The following is an 18,120-nucleotide window of genomic DNA, read 5'->3' as shown; positions in this document are numbered from 1 at the left end:
GACAAAAGATATAAAACTGTTCGTGAGATTTTTACAAGATACAATTCCGATTTTACGTCAATCTATTTGATATCTGTTTAATAGCGATACGAACCAAATAACAATAAATAGAATCGTGATATTCCGTAGTCGTGGCGTTCTAAATAGATCCAACACGGAGTACGTTTTGTCTGCTTCCTCCTCTTTGCAGATTCTGGCACAGGTTTCCTGTTATTAGCAAATTTTTAATTTGTTAATTTTTAATTAGTTAATGTCGTTTGTCTGTTTTTCTTACAAATTTATGTGAATCTGTTATGTGTACAAAGATTACGATAAAATCCGGAAGAAAGTTTATGTTATATTTATATGAGACGATCATTTCGAAATAGTTTACTTGGACGTTCGCAAATTTTTTCATTTTACTTTATAAAACATCAAACCTCTGAAAGTCGATTATCTCCTTATATCGTACATTAATGTTAATATTGCCATGATCTATTCATAGACTGAGCAGTTTCCAAATGTTTAATCTATTTGTATAAAAATTTTCAAAGATAAAAACAATATACAAATTCAATAAATAACATTACAGAAATAGACAATAACAGACAATAACAGAAATTGACAGCAATTTATCGCTGGCAATTTAGGTGATGAATAAGATATAAAATTACTAGGTTGTAAACAAATTTTCATTACGTAAAAGACCCAATTAGACTTCTATTCAAAGAAAATGATTATATGATATGCTTAAAGGCATATAAATTGGTATTTATAGAACGCACATAAAGCAGGAAAGATCATAAAAGTAGAAAATACGGAAAAGATTGCGGTAATCGGTTTATTTACCCGGAATCGTCTATAGATGTCATCGGGCACCTTGGTGCCGTTGATTCGCTCGAATTTACCAAGGATTTTAATGGCCCTGTCTATCTGACCTTGGCTGACCAGCCATCGAGCGCTTTCCGGTATCAACCATGGCGTACCTACGGCTAGAACAAGAGGAACTGAGGTGACAATACAGGTCATCCTCCAGTCGGCCAAATAATAGGCGATCCAGGGTAGAATGCAAGTTGCAAATGTGAAGAATATTGCGATCGACATATTCGCCACGAATGTCCTCCACTTTGGTCCAACGTATTCTAATACTGGAATAAAAAACATAATATTTAGAAGAATCATCTGTAAAAGAAATATTCTGTGAATAAAGAATGGAACAATATATTAGGTTGTCGCAGAAATTTCTTTCGTCTCGTAAGGAGATAATAGACGCATACTATTTTTTGTTTTATATTATTTTATTGAATTATATTCATTGGGACAAAATAGATCATACGTAATTCAATAAAATAATATAAAACGAAAGAAACTTTTGGGGCAACTTAACGCAATATGAAGAAGAAAAATTTGAGTTACAAATATATAAAAAGTAGATATACAATATATAGATTAATTTAACAAACGTGTTTAGTTCTACGATTAAATCGTGTTTAGATCTAATAATAAGGACTTTAATAATTTCCCGATGATTGTTCAAGCCCATTTAAATTTCCGTAAGTGTTTCGATACTTATCGACAAGAATACGTTTCTATTTACGAATTATACAGGGTGGTTGGTAACTGGTGGTACACGCGGAAAGGGGATGATTCTACGTGAAAAAAGAAGTCGAAAATATAGAATAAAAATTTTTCGTTTGAGGCTTTGTTTTCGAGAAAATCGACTTTGAATTTTCGCTCGGTACGCGTGCACTTTATCACGTCTCGTTATAACGGATCTCACTGTAGATCGTTGTCTCAATTGACGTTATTTTTAAAATTTTTAAAATTTTTAAAATTTTTAAATTTTTAAATTTTTAAATTTTTAAATTTTTAAATTTTTAAATTTTTAAATTTTAAAATTTTTATTCTATATTTTCGACTTCTTTTTTCGCGTAGAATCACCCCCTTTCCGCTTGTACCACCAATTACCAATCACCCTGTATTTCTTAAAGATACAAAAGGTAGAATCACGCGTAACTAGCAATATCATAAATTAACTGTGAATAAACGGATCGTTAGAGTCAAAGGATCATTTACATAATTCAAGCACGAGCGTGTGTTACCTTGTTAAGCTATTTATGGTAGATATTGAAAGATCGATAAGCCTGAGATACATATTTATGTCGAAACGAACATTCTCTACGGAAAGTCGAGTCTAATTCGATGAAAACAATTGACTTCCTGAACGAACATATCGATATATATCCACAGTGCAATGACAAGTAAATATTACTCTATTTTCGTACAAGAAAACAGATTAAAACGATGAGAAGTTATCTTGAACAATTGAACTGACCTTCGCGATGAATGAATCTCGCAATTTCACGAATACGTAGACGAAATTAATGTCTGGTGCGTATACGTCCAATAAATTAGAAACGCAAGGTTGTAACTCTTTAATCGCATAACAGGACAAGATGCGATAAACACGTGGAAATATATCATAGTGAACAACGTCTATTTGTAGTTGCCGTAAAATAGGGAGTAATTGCTCTTAATGAAGCAACCGTGTTAGCCACTTAATAGTGGCTTGCTTCTAATCCGGAATCACCTTCAATTAGTTGTAACTAGTGGCTTCCTGATAATTACCGCTCAGTGGTTGTTTCTTTTTCTTTTTTTTTTTTGCTTTATTATAATTGCGATGCTCGAACCATGTTTACCATGGAACTCGCTTCCTTATTTAAAATCACTTTGTACCATTGAATTTTACTTTTCATGCTTCATAATGAACCAATTTATAATTCACAATAAACCAAAATGACGAACGTTCGTTTAAATCACGAGTTTCAGATATTTCTATTCTCTAAAATTACCTGAATTAATTTTTATTAAATAAAATAGCTATAGGATAATTCCACAAATCAGATATTTTGAGCAAATATCTCGGAATTTCCTGTTTAATTCGCCGTAAATTTTTCCAATACGCTCTGGACCTCCTACATATATATAACGTGTCTATACATAACTGTTAATTCATCATTTTCTCGTAATCCTAACAAACAATGCTTAAAAACTTTAACTACATTTTGGATTATTATCTCGCACGAATAAATTTTAAGCTATTAATCGCTTTCCTGAAAATCTGGGTTGGTTATCAGCTTCGGTACGAGACCATCGAGTAACTCGGTACGCATGAACGGAAATAATCTCCCAGTTATATCCAAATGTTTAATAATTTTCTACATAGAAATTTAATGAAAAATAAGAATAGAAGAACCTAGCATTACAAAAATCAACTTCCATGAAATCTAAATATTATTTATGCTGTCTGTAATTTTCAACATCTTCTTTCGCAAATCATCATCACCATCATCATCATCACCATTGCGACAGCCATTCTAAAATATATGTATCATTAATTTAATAGAAAATAAGAGTAGAAGAACCTCACGTTATAAAAATCAATATTCATAAAACCAACAAAATATCGTTTTTTAAATATATGTATCATTCAGTTTGTATTGCCTTTACAACGCGTAGATAGGGCGAGGAGATCTCTTCTGAAGACGAGATATTATTCTCATAGAAAGGATACAGAAAGGAGAAGAAGACGTAAAGAAGCTTCTCTGAGACCACTCGTTTCATCACTTCGCCTCTCAAGGTTTACTGCCTTTAACATTACATTATTCGCGCAGAAAAAGTATTCGCTTTTCTCCCAGCTGTTTCCGTCACCCTGTAATTTCATATCGTGTTACCGTTCGATCAAAAGCGACAACTCATTTATTGTAAACGAAGATTCCGTGCGGCACAGTTAGCAAAGATAAATTACAGACGATCGTATTAATAATAATAATCTGACCGATATCTCGCAATGCGACCAATCGATAAACGCGAGCACCGTCCAACGCAAGGACGTTGTTAACGTTTCGAAACTGATTAACGTTCGTTCTCTTCCTTCTTTTCTTTCGTTTCTTCCTTCTCGCCTGTTGGCTCGTAAAAGTATCTTAGCATTTATAGACATTTTTTATTTATTTATATTTATTATATATGATGGTATCATAATTAGTACAACAAAGTATTATTACGTTTCTGTTATATATTCATGAATATATTGGAATTTCATTAGGATCGTAATAAAGTCATATAATAATTATATCGAATATGATGTCAGAATTATAAATACGGTTATTATAATGCAGAGTTTCAATTAAGTAAATTTAAAAATCTATATACAAGATACAAAATTATTTAGCGTAATTATATATTTCACAGTAATTACAAAAATATTTAATTATAAAAATAGTCAAACATTTATTATATTAATAAATCCCGATATTTGATAACCATTTATTACATGTTTAAGATAACTATTTATGCTGTATATTTGTACTAAATAAATGTTTGCATTAAATATCTCGTAACTTCTATGTGCATCTTCAGAAATGCTTCAAACTTTACCAATATAATCATTACAATGCTAATGAAATTTCAGAATGTTTTATATAACACATATTCTACATACATATAAATTTTCTGTGGCAAATATGTAAATGCTTTTATAAACTACTAGGTTTATACGCTTTGCAGTCTCATATTTTCCTCCCACTGTTAGCATTATCTGCAGTTTGTATGTGAGTTGTATGAAGTTGATCGAATTCTACGCTTTCAACGATCTGGTCGAGTGACGTTCTGCTTGAATAAGTTATAAATCCTGGCAGGAAGAAAGGCACGTGTTATTGATATCGACTGGTTAGCTGGAATGTTGAATAGGAATTTAAAGAACCAACTCAAACTTTATCGATAATAAAATATGGAAAATATGACTGCAAATAATACGTGAAAAATAATGGAAATATTCTATAGGATACTTGAATGTTTATTAGAGAATTTTAATAATAATATGGAACATAAAGAAGAAAGAAATTCGATGATACTAAATAATGATGATACTGAAAATTTCAGTGATTTTTATTAATATAAAATTAACATTAATATAAATAAAAACAAAATCTATTATAAATGATATAGACGAACTTTTTAACTAAATATCGTTAGAAAGAAAAGTGACACAAGTATACATACGAAACAATACAAAAAATCCGCATCTATCTAGAGAAATTTGTTATGAATTTCAAAGTCTGTATAAATACGTATACTAATACATAAAGCTTCTAAAGCTCTAAAGTTTTAATGTTTAAAAAAAAGTACAAAAATATTTCTATTAAAATATATATGATATTTTCCACGGTATTTTCTACGCAGTTTCTACAATTAAGGATTTCCTCGTTCCCATCGATTTTCCTCTAGTTGTGAGACCCTCGGATAATCACGTCCCTTTCATTTTATCTTCGCTACGCTCGATTATAAATACGGAACTGAATATAGAATTATTTGCAAATCAATGAATCCGATGATGTAATTTGTTACGCGCTCGAAACGAATTAGTATCACTTATCTTAGTTTCAATCAATACCTCACTTTCTCAAGTCATTGATTAAAATACGATTTACATTCGTACAGATCGAGCCTTCTTTCTCAATATTTCCGTCGAATATTCGTGATCAATCGTTTAATCGACCTTGATAATTAGAATAGAAATAAGAAAATTCGAACGCCAAATCATTAACGAACCAGCCACTTGCTCACGAATCTCGTCAACTTGGCCTTGTTTTGTCCAACAAATTGTAAATTTTTCCAACCTCGGCTTGAGTCATCGATTCAGGGTTAATGCACGTCACCTGAGTTTCTTTGGTCTCGATTTTCACAATTGGAATGCTGTCTGCAGGACAAACTTGCTATTCGATCAAGAAAACTCGTTTCAATGACTCGTCTGATGAACTTTCAATCAGCGTTCTTACGTTTCAACAGAGTCTCTTCAAAAGTTTCAATCAGGGTCTTAACGCTGTACTTTCAGGGTATAAAATATCTTTCAAGACAGAGACTAGTCTAGATTTTCTCTTCAGTATACTGATATTAGAACAATAACTGGAAAATATATTTCTACAGTATTATAATTGAAATTTTTTCATGTAGAGTTATAATAAAATTTTGTATTATAAATTGCCTGTATTATGGATATCAGACAATGAATTCAGCATGAATTATATCGATCTTATATTAAACAATTTATTAGAATTTTCAATGGAATATTTAAAATGTTACTTGATTGTTTTATATTATTATGTGATATTTTTACGAATTTTAAATAAGTTTGCTAGAAGAAGATGTTCATTTTAATTAAAACCATATACATGTATGTATGTATATATATATACATAGATTTATAGTTGTGGAAGCGTTCGTTGTAGAACCATTCATTCGTTACCTTCGCTTTCCGTTGGGAAGTGAAAATTTATGAAAACCCTGGTATGCTATAGTTGTCCAGAAATGAAAAGCAATTTTGAACAACTAATCCTTTGTAATCAGAATATTGTCTCGTTAAAAGAGAAAACAAAATTATAATTGATCGCGAGTACAGAGGGAAAATATTAGTATAGAAAATGATTGCTGTTACGACCGTTCGCGGAGAGACGCGGTCGCGAGGAAAACGCGTCAGCGAGAGGCGTAAATTCTCGCTACGATTCGGTGAATCGACGCCGCGAAGTAGTCGTTTCCCTGTTTCGATTAAGATAACAGAGGTGGTTGAATGAATATGACACAGTAGTAAGTTATATTTCACCGTTTATTCCACAACTTATAACGAGGATAGTTACACTGGTGCGTATGTACGAGATGAGTGAGTGACTGATCTGCGGGTGTGTATACCCGCTCGAAGGATGTTGACCGTTCGAAGGATGTAAAATCAGTACAGTACTGGGAGACGATGATGTGTCGGAGGAAAGCTAAGGATGGGTGTGTCTAGCGCACGGGACCATCGGATTTGTTGGTGCCGATGTTATTTAGGAGAGTGAGGGAATAGGCTTCGTTTCTAATTGGTTAAACGAAGGGTCTTAACCGCCCTCGAGAGAAAGTGGTTAGTGGGAGGACAGTTGCAGCGTACGTGCGAAAAACCAACTTTCCTTAGTTAAGCCGTGGTAGACAATAGTCTCGAGAAATTCCTCGGAAACAGATGTTTGTTTGAAGGACCTTAGCAGGCAAGTGACTCAGGTTTATGACGGATGCTTAAGGCTATTGAGGGTACGCCGTACGGAAGAGCGGACATCTGGTGTCCGTCTGGCCCGCGGTGTGTGACCTGGGCCAGGCAGAGAGTCTCCCGGCGTAACAATTGCGAACTAACTACCTTTAAATATTATAAATATTCAATGGTATATATAAATCCAACTATCTTAAAGTTTCATATTTTTATCTTGCATGAAATTCTTATAAAACAGGAAAATTAATTTTTCTCTGTCTCTCTCCCTCTCTTTGATATAAACGCCGCAGTTGAAAAATAAATATGTATGACCTCATGTATATTCATATGTATTTAAGCATCTTTCTTCGTAACTTTGAATGGTTTTCAATTTCATTTAAATTGTTGCATGGCAACGTGAGTTCTGTTGCAAAATTCATATACTTGTAGAAACGTCAGTCGTAAATCAAGCATAACAACAGTTTCACAGTATGTTGTAGAGATTACTTTTACTAATTATTACTGCAATATGTACTAGTAATTCTGTTACGTACTATAATTTTCCTCTGTGGAAATCGACATTGTTAATTTTCCCACTTCTGAACTATCGATCTTTCCACAAACGTTTATTCGACCCTTTCCATCGTTCTCCTTTCTTTCCAAAAATTGTACACTACGCTTATTTTTTATCGAAATAGATCATGCAAATAATCGAATACGACATACACAGTATAAAGGGATTGATTGATAGGAACAGATAAAATATTCAAAAAGCAGGAAATTACAAGTCGAACATTTTCTGTCACCTCGGATGCCACAGACGCATAAGGGACGGTGGTATAATTAAATTCCCATCCTTGTTGGCAATCTTTCGTTGGCCACGATGGGTCCGGTACGTGGCTTCCATTTAGCAAAATTTCCGTGTAATTTACATCGTACATGCTGCATCTCGAGTAACCTTCGCGGTTGACTGGTATCGCCAGCGACAGCCTGAAACGAAGGAGAAGATAACGTAGATTGGTTCACGGTCTTCGATGCCGATGGACGTTCCGACAAGCGAGTAATTAACTTTCTATTTGAAACTCGACAAAAAATATTGGGAATCTCGAGTATTTATTGAGCTAATAATATTGATTGTTAGTCGAGTCTGATAAAACGTATTTGACTGGAATTTCATTTAAAGCGAAGAAAGTTATTTTCAATTGTAGCTGGATGTACGTTAATTGCTGTTTTCCTGTCTTTACAAATTACTCATTCCTTTGTTTCATCAGCCTTTTCGATTATTATTGTCTCGTATTATTATTGTCGAGTATTGTCTCGTGGTTATTATCTCAACGCTTTTATCGTGTCAATTTATTGCGTTGTGTTCATACGGGTTTGTAGAATATATAATAAACAATGCAATGAGAAATGAAAATGAGAAAATTTTGAAGAATTATTAAATTAGGTAAATTGAAGGGAAAGAAGTTCTGTGAAGGAACTGGATTGGATCTAAACAGATAATAAAGAAAGATGATCCAAGATTTGCGACCTCCGACGTATGTCGAAAACACTTACTCATTAATAACGAATGTCATTAAGATAATTCAGTGACGGTAATTGCGTCTGTTATTCTGATGAATGTTACATAACGAGATAGGAAGTCGATGTCATGATGACTGGCGCTGTCTGAATCAAATCAACCCTATTCACAACCAGATAATATCGTCAAACGATGTTTACATTATTATAATATGAAATCCAATTTGAAGGCTTCGTGAATTTCTATTATCCTTCAATGAAATTATGAAATAATGGCGCAATTTAATGATAAAGATTATTATTATTTCATTAGGCTTGCTGTATAATTTGCTAGATTGTCTTCAACCAGATAAATATATCAATAATTTTGGCAATGGCTATCATCACATACTTTATCGAAAGAGAGAACATTGGTTCTCTTTGATTTTCGATCGTTGAATCGTCGAAAGAAAACTTCGCGGCTCAGAGAAAGTTCTCCTACAAACACGTACATAGCATAAAAATCGGTAACACGCGGAAGTTCTACAGGAAAAAAATCAAAAAGACTTGCTGAGCAAGGCAAGAACTTTCCAATAGAAGGTGAGCATAATAATAAATAACACTTGCACGGATGCTTGCGGAGGAGTCGTTGACTATATTAAACTAATACTAATTATGAAACAATGTAACAGTAACGGTACTAGTCGTAATTAACATACTATCGTTAACATTATCGTGATATCGAAATTTCTTCCCACAAGATCACCGATTAATTGCATCGATTTGCGAAATTCTTAGTGTTCGATGATTATCATAGTCGAGGAAAGGTATTTACAAGACATTAACATCCGCATCTAATCACATCTCGTAGCATCGCGACTTATCACGCGTATCGCCTAACCTTTACATGAATATTGAACGAACGAACACTTCGAACGCATTATGCAAGTGTACGTTACGTTTTTCATTCGCCGGTAAAAGCTTTCAAAAACGAGTTAATGAGCGAATGATACGTGGCATGCGCGAAAGAAACGAATGCTTGCCCATAGAATAGCTGAAAATGATTCGAAAAGTATACTAGCAGAATAACAATAGATTCAGATGATAACTGACCAGTCGACCAGGATTAGTCACAGCCTTTTAACAATTCTATCGATTTTTTGCTACTATTATACTTATTTACTCCAAAGCTAAGATCCTATCTAGGCTAAACTAAACGTTAACTATGACTCACAGTTGGAAAATGCACTTATCTTATACGTAATCATTTATCAATTACTGAGTTCGTTAAGTTCTATTTTTGTTTGCTGAAAGGAAAAAATCTTACATTAATTAATCATCGCTATATCGTTGTTTGCTATTGTCTTTCGTCTGATCGACAATCATTTACCCATTCCATCGTTGTAGAACTCTTCATTTCTGGTTCCTATAATCTGGTATTTAATATCATCGAATTTATTTTGAAGCACGTGCACGTGCCAAAAAATTAGGTCACGGAAGTTTTATGCATTTCTGTGAAATCTGAAAGGGCAAAATTGCAAAGTACACGTGTGACACGTGGAAATATAAAAAAACATCGGAAAGTAGCACGCTTTGTAACGTTTAATCGAGGTAAAACAATTTTTTATCCAGCTTCTAGTTTTTTCTTTCGCTTCCTTTATATTCTGAAAAATATGCGTAAAAATCCGCAGGCTACGTATTATGACGTAAACGGAATGGAACGAATCAATAATAGAATAAATTAAATAATATTAATATTAAAATATTAAATAATATTAATATTAATATAAAAATTATAATAATAATAATCGATAATAAAAGAAATTAAGGACAATGGAACACATATTCGATTTATACTAAATATCCGCGGCTGTCCTGATATTTATTGCCAGTCGCGTACATACGTTCAAGTTATAATTTCTAATACCATTAGAAAGTTAGGAGAATTTTAATCGAGAACGAGCTCTATACCCTTTGAACGTAATTTGTTCGTCACTTAATCGCTGCACGCGGTAAACACTAACGAGCAGCTCTTAAACAAAAGTATTTGTACGTTATGGTCAACAACGGGGTGACTAGTTATTAGCGCGTTCTCCTGTTTCATTGAAATTTTAATTGCATCAACGTAGTACGTTCTATGGTCGACGTCTTAACATAATTGTACGGATCGAATGTCTTTACGTAAAACTGTCCCGTGCATGTTGACGATTCGCGGCCAATCAACGATATCAGGCCGAATGTTACGTGCTCGACGCTATTTTTTCGCCTTCACGCTCTCATTGTTTGCGCGAAGGTTCAACGCGTTCGCGCGGCGTACGCGATAATACGCGCTCCGGGAATTTTATCCAAGGAGCATTGTGCGAGCGCAACACGTTGCGACACCACATCCTTTGCCTCTCTCGAAACGTCTTAATAACGAATTATGGTGCAATCGAACCATGCGCGTATAGCAAAAAGCAATCGTTTCTAGCCGTTCACTTTGAACACCGCGAAGGTTAATTTGGCAACTACATATATATCCATGTATCGTGTTTCTAACGATTGCCAAATGCTATTTTCATGCATATAGTGATGCCATCCTTTTGTTACGAAGGATTAGCATCAGAGAAATTTTCGGCTTATTACGCATATTGAAAATGTAACGTAAGATTCATCTTTTTTTTCAGCAAATATGCAGAGATACGCACAGGTGCGTTTGAGTATTAGAGCACCTACTGGTTACATTTATTGGAACGCTCTAGCGGATTTTACGCTGTAAAACATACGACGTGAATGAAAGTTCGGATTTATAATAAAATAAGCAGAAGATACAATCGGAAAAAGGATCTCAGCAAGACGATAGTATTAGGACAGCGTTAGGAAACGGTAGGCCAAGAAAAGCCGGTCGAAAGATGATTCGTAGAACTAAAGGAAAGTGTTGAGATATTGATCCGTTTCATAGCGCCGATGCGAGCGAAAAGCGAACTAAAAATTGCGCGTTTAAGCACTAAAATGTCTATATACTATCACGAAACTACGAAATATTACTAATCTTCTATTTACAACGAAGCTCGTAAGTCTCGTGACCAATTTACACGAAAAAAGATCGAGTTAGAGACACGATAACGCGTTAATGAAACTTCTAATCTCTAAATCTCTAGAAAGAAATCCTTAAAAGCTGTAGATCCTTAATAAACAATTTACCGATTACGACGATAAGTCCCCTGATGCTCGTAACCAATTTTACACAGAAAACGGATCACCAAAGTTGCAAGACTTTCGAGTTGGAGGGAATGACGCGTTAACGAGAGCGTCGCGACGTATAATGTTTACAAAGTTTGCGTGGAAATTAACACGATCACCGTTGTCACCGTTTACGATCGTGTTTCCGAGATGAAAGAAACAGCTACTATTATGCAATCGATCGTTTCGAACTAGTAAACGGCGTAGCGAAATAAAACTCGGTGTAAGTCTTAACATACGTTCACTAGCAGGAACGTGTTTTATTGAAACTTTTACGACTCGCTACCGGCTGCCCCAGCCGTTGCATTATTTGAATAACATCGAAGGTTGTTGACCTAGCAACCGAACGAAGGTGCGATCCAATTGGAGGTGGATGTAATTACACCTTGAAATACCTTTCGTCATCGAGCATTTCCAATTCCCCGCCGAGTGTCCTCTATTTTTGCGCTTAGTCTTTACGCTCAATATCGTCGCGATTTGCAAGCACTCGCTAGCAACAGAATGTGCGATCGTCGTCGCGCGTCGCCGTTTCGACAGAATTAACGTCGTTGGAATCTCACAACGATTGAGAAACCGCATATTTACTTCGCGCGAAAACCACGATGAACGAGTTATGTCTCGTTCGGGCTAATTTCTTTGAAGTAGTCAATGTGTCGATTTTTAATTTATGCTTCAAATATGTAATATCGGAAAATAAGGATAGAAATTTTTTTCCGATTACTTACGATTTATTAATATTAAATTGAATATACAAATATAAATTGGACAGAGAACGATATTTATTTAACGGAAACTAAATGCAATACTCGTATCTATATCAAATAACTTTGCAGTTATTTGATCACTCTCGTCACAACGAATCTAACACACACACACACTCTCTCTCTAACAACTCTATCAATTCTCACGACTCTACTCTTCGACGACTCGAAACCTCCAACGACTCTACTCTTCGACGACTCAATTAGCTCTGATCTTCGCCAATACACTCCTGCTCGGTCGTGCTCGCTCTTGCTCTCGTCCTCTCTCACACACACACACGCACACTTTTCGGCTCGCATACTCTGGCCTCTCGACTGCCACTCCTTGAAATGTGGAACCGTACTTCTGTTTCGACGCTGCTTATCTTTTCTCGCGTCACTGTTACTAGGCGCTCTTGGATGTAAACAAACCACGAAAGACGACGTACACGGTGTTTTCTAATTTCAGCCGATCTCCAATCAAAGCTATTCTACGATATTACAAATATTAAGAATCGAAGATCCAGTGTGGAGAATTTGAAGGGTTGACTCTGAGATTTGAGAGTAATTTCAGAGAATAGAAGCTTAATTCCTGCGATTACTTCCTTCACATACTTCCCCTTTTCGGATCTTGACACTACGCAAGTCTCTTTCGGTCGTGCCGTACACCTCGCTGCAATATGTCCAAATCCGCTGCACTCGGAACACCTAACACCTTCTCCCCTCTCCGGACACTTAACACTTAGATGATCCTCACTACCGCAAATGAAGCATCTTCTTTTCTTCATTGCATCTACAGATTGACTGGGCTTCCCGTTCTTCTGGGTTTTAGCCGGCTTCACAATCGACTTTGCTCTACGACTCTTCTGCTCTTCGTACATCACTAACCTCTTCCTCAACTCTTTGATTGACGTAGCGCCGTACAATATAGCCTTATTGTTCTCGTCGTCTATTATTCCATCCACTATGTATTCCACCTTTGCTTCCTCCTCTATGTCCACATGGCTGGCTATTTCGAGCATGCGGTACATGTAAGCCAAACATGTACTATGTATCACTCTCCTTTTTTGTTTCTTCAAGTTTCTGATGTACTTGCCTACTGTTGACTTTCCTCGAAAATTCTTTCACTAGCCCCCTCTTCAACTCATGCCAAGTCCTGGCATGACACTCGAAGCTCGCAAATATTTTCGCTGATCCCTTCAGCAGCTTCCTGGCGTAGACTGCCTTCTGCCCATCCGACCACATGCACGTATCAGCGACTTCCTCGAACGACTCGAACCACCGTTCGACATTTTCACCTTTGTCGCCACTAAACTACTCTAATGCATCTTCGACGTCTCTAAAACTCAGTGTCGAACCAACACATGCCCTTCGACAATATTCATCACGGTCCTGATACACCTGTGGCGGATCGGTATCAACAGGACGCCGACAGGTCGAGGCATCAACGCGGCGCAACACCTCCCGGGCGATCCGCGGGTACCAACCGCCAACACTAGAGGGCTACGACGACAACGAGTCTGTCTATCTAACTCGCTAGCGGTCGAATATACGAGCGATTGATATAAATACCGCACCTAGCGAGACTCCCTCTACGTCTAAGGCAGGGACTACCGGGCATAGCCTTACTGACGAGTCCACCGGTAGTCCCGGGACGAAACGCAAACACTCACACTCTCTTTTCATTCGCCTCACACCCTTCGCGTATCTCTCTTGTATCCTCTTGCGTTTTTCTTGTCATCTTCATCCTCACTTTCGTCGTCGCTTTCTTCTTCCGACGATATGTCGTTACCATCCATGGCCGCTTGTAGCCGTGCGCGTAATTCTACTTTTCTGACCGTGGTTTTTAAACCCAAACTAGCGAGGCGCTCCTTCAACTCCTTCGTATTCATTTTCTCAACATCTTCATCTTCGTTACAATCACGCTCAGCTCTCTGTACGTTTCCTAAATCTCGTTGACCGGTTAGCTCTTCACCGCCCGTCGATCCCTTAGGATACGATTGTCCAGCCCTACACGCCCGATTCAGCCTTGCAATCAGCACTGACCTCGCACCCGATATAGGGAGGTTCATTCGCGCGAGCTTACTCCTCAGCTCCTCCAGCGTCGAACCCTCTTCACGCGACAATCGTTCGCCCCCAACGTTTGCCATTTTTCACACTACACAAACTTAAACAGTCAACGATATCGTCTTTTACCACACCGCGTACCGGTAAATTCACAACTAGCTCGAATAGCTCTGTTAAACCGTTTCGTTTTCTGTCTTGTCCAATCCCGGACGAGCCCCCAAAAATATGTAATATCGTGATATAATGTATTTACAAGGAGTGGACAATAGAGATGTTAATCAGACAGAAAAAGACGATTGTTGTTCAACCTGAACTATTCACGCCAAACGTACAGAAAACAGCGCAACTAAATAACTAGATAGCGACTCGACTTTTACCAAAACGCAATCAACACTCTCTCGGCAACGCCACTCCCAAACTCTGTCTCCGCTCAACTCGCACTCGGCTCCTCGACTCACACTCTGTTTCTCGACTCACACTCTGGCCGTTGTCGCATTCTATTGCCTTTTTCCTAGGCCCGCCGCACACGTGTTCTGCAGACGCTCGTAGCCAGGGTCACGTAGGTCTTTTCCACGAAACTATGCACTTGAAAAGACCGATGACACATTGATGGGCCCGACGGCGCCTCGGCACTCGCGACATTGTTCATAGTTCGCCCGATATTTCTTAGGCCTTTCGTCCACGATACTACATATATGTAGTGGTGTACTGGTCATCTTTTTTCCACACGTTTTTAGCTTTTTAGCTGTTTGTGTATGGGCGCCTAATCAGCCAATCAGAAATAGCCGGTATTCTATGAATTCTTTTCTTCAATGCTCGAAGAGCTGGATATTTATCCAAAGCTGATGCCCCAAACATATACTCGAAATTTTCAAGGGCCGCTGCAAACACGAAGTCCGCCCATGTCGTCTGAAAAAAGGTTTGTATACATTTATTTTGTACCTCCTCTATTAAACAATTTTTTTAATTTACCTTGAAACATGTGAAAAATCGAACTCTTAACTAAAGATCACTAGCTTTTTAGGAAGAATTTGGATTTTTATTTTATTGTCAGAATTTAATGGATAATTTTAGAAACTTCAACCTTTGGAGGTATTTGTTAATTAAAAATGACAAAACTGGTATTATGTAAAAAATAGTAATGTGTATCCTGAATCAATGTCGAATGGAAATTAGACAGTTCTATAAAAATAATCCTTCTCACGATTCCACAACTTCATAGCTTAATTAAATACAATTCTTCGGCGATATAATTACAAATACATTTACAGGAATTGTGTAATATGATAAATATCTCGTTAAAGAAATTGAAATCGTAAATTCCGCGGATAACCAGCGTTTATCATATAGAGACAGGGATTTGCAAAGAATAAAAGTTGTAGAACGTTGAAAGGCGTTGAGAGAAACGTGATGTTATCCCGTTATTCGTTAACGCAACGCAGTTAAAAAAAACCCGTAGGAAGATTACGATAATAGATAACCTGAGTCGAGTGTTTGTCGGGGGATCTAAAAGATTCTTTCGAGTTGAGCGTCTGAGATTGCAGAGAAGAAAATTTGGAAGCCATCGAATTCGTGATGTCGATAGAAATCTTCAGTTGGAATCGTTGTATCATAACGTAGTCTGCTTATTGTCGATAAGACTTTACTAAACTAAAAGTGACTACTAAAAGTTTCTATCCTCTAAATTCTATCTACGATTCTATAATCTAAAAACTGACTTTTGCAAACAAACTGTAACATTCGCTTAACGGAAAGACATACGTATCTTGTTTGTACTCGTCTTTTCACAATGAATTCTTGAACGTCTGTCTCTGTGGTGAGACAAATGCAAAGTCATCTCATCAGTTACTCACCTTGCTTCAAATCTCCAAGAGCATCGACGAGCACGTCGCATATCATCGCATCCCATTCGTTCCTTCCCATTACATCGTACTTCTTCGCCAAGTATCGCGCCACAGCGTTACTCTGCGCTACTGGTTTCCCGTCTATCTCCAGCACAGGCAGCATTTTATAAGGCATTGCTAAGAACAGACATGGCTCATATGAACACTGTGTAGAGGGAAACGATCGATAGGAAATCACAACACAGCTTCCGAGGCCGTTGCGTTCTTGTGAATAAATGAATCGAAATCATTTCGGTTTTAATCAACATGGCCTAGTAAAGAAATACAGAAATGTCTTCTTTCTCCTTTTTTTCTTTTCTTACGATTACGATGGACAAGGTATCGCGTGTTTTTGACTGTTGGGAAGAACCTAAAGTTTTTAAAATCAAGGATAAAAGATCGAGTATAAAATTTGTAATTCTCACGGAAAGGAACGAATCTGTCCGATGCGGTGTACTGAATGTACGAGGAACGATCAGTATCGTTTTGCGGGAAGACCTTATGCAATGATAGTGGACTTACAACTGCGAATAAAAAATTCACGTCGCATAATACCAGACACGGAAAAAATATTAGAAAATGTACACGGTTCTTGTAATGAAAATTGAAATGCAAGGAATATAAATCGAATGTCTCTTGCGAACGTAATTTTGTGTTTTACACCGACAGGATTGATTTACAGACTTACGTTGATTTTTGGTTTCTCTATCTGCAAGCGACATATAGGATTATATCGAAGACTATGTTGCGTAAATCTTTTATTATACTATTTACGATAGAAATGTCGCAACGGAAGATCGAATTTTATGTCTGCTTTGTTCTTTCGACTTTTTAGCTATGTTCTTGTTCATTTCCGAACTGATTTCAATTTTTTATCCTTTTTTTCCGACAAGTCCTAAAAAGTTTTTAAATTAACGAGAAACGTAGAAGTATTTTTGTATTCCTATTTTAAGTCACCTATTTACGGTTTTCTCAAAATATTCGAAATGCTTCGATTCATTGAAAACAATAAAGATTGCAACACAAAAATTCGAGAATCGTAAGTGAATTAAGTTGGTATTCGATAAACACGATATTGCGGAAGCAAAACTTAATGAAAAGTTCGACTTTATTCCGTATGAAATTTTACTTTAAGTAAGTTTAGCCTGCACGTGAAACGAAAGTTTTATATACAGAAAGTTTGAGTAAATGGTAGATACCTGAGAGTTGAACGATGAAAGTAAAAATCGATTCTTCACGCTTACAATCCTTGTATTCAGGCCAGAGTTCTTCGGGGATCCTCTCGTCGGTATACTCGATGCCAGTATATGCAAATATGTACCGTATATGTTCGGCACGACCACGGGCATTGAAGTAGATTAGTTTGTAGGTAGGTTCGTCGCTCATTTTCCTTGCTCTGTCAACTTATCGAGAAAAATGATACAATTAACTCGTGTAATGAACAGACTGTGTGCGTGTTTGTGTGTATAGAGAACAATTTATTTATAGATGGAATAATTCGTATAATACGCAAAATAAATCATTTAGAAGGCTGGAATATGTGTTTTTGAAACAATTAATTATGTCGAAAAATATTTCAAACGAGATATAATTATGAAAAAAATAATAATTAAATGTATGTAAATGCATGTAATAATAGTTAAATGTATGTAAATGTAATAATTAAATGTAATTAGTT

At 36.4% G+C, this 18,120-nt stretch overlaps 2 protein-coding genes across 2 annotated transcripts; both read right to left on the bottom strand.

Moving 5' to 3' along the window:
• Window positions 1–1,149, bottom strand: LOC117214139 (solute carrier family 22 member 5-like). The gene is made up of 2 exons (XM_033459972.1): window positions 829–1,149; window positions 1–207 (listed from the first exon to the last, which is right to left on the bottom strand). The coding sequence occupies exons 1-2, from the start codon at window positions 1,141–1,143 to the stop codon at window positions 58–60; spliced, it is 465 nt and encodes a 154-aa protein (XP_033315863.1). The 5' UTR covers window positions 1,144–1,149; the 3' UTR covers window positions 1–57.
• Window positions 1,150–15,297: 14,148 nt separating this feature from the next.
• On the bottom strand, window positions 15,298–17,828 carry LOC117214140 (hematopoietic prostaglandin D synthase-like). The gene is made up of 3 exons (XM_033459973.1): window positions 17,687–17,828; window positions 16,413–16,580; window positions 15,298–15,468 (listed from the first exon to the last, which is right to left on the bottom strand). Exons 1-3 carry the CDS (start codon window positions 17,826–17,828, stop codon window positions 15,431–15,433), a joined length of 348 nt encoding a protein of 115 aa, XP_033315864.1. The 3' UTR covers window positions 15,298–15,430.
• Between the last annotated feature and the right edge of the window lie 292 nt (window positions 17,829–18,120).

The sequence above is a fragment of the Bombus bifarius genome, unplaced genomic scaffold, assembly GCF_011952205.1.
Source record: "Bombus bifarius isolate JDL3187 unplaced genomic scaffold, Bbif_JDL3187 scf7180000009177_frag, whole genome shotgun sequence".
In the NCBI taxonomy this organism is placed as follows: domain Eukaryota; kingdom Metazoa; phylum Arthropoda; class Insecta; order Hymenoptera; family Apidae; genus Bombus; species Bombus bifarius.
This window is presented reverse-complemented; position numbering and strand designations above follow the sequence as displayed.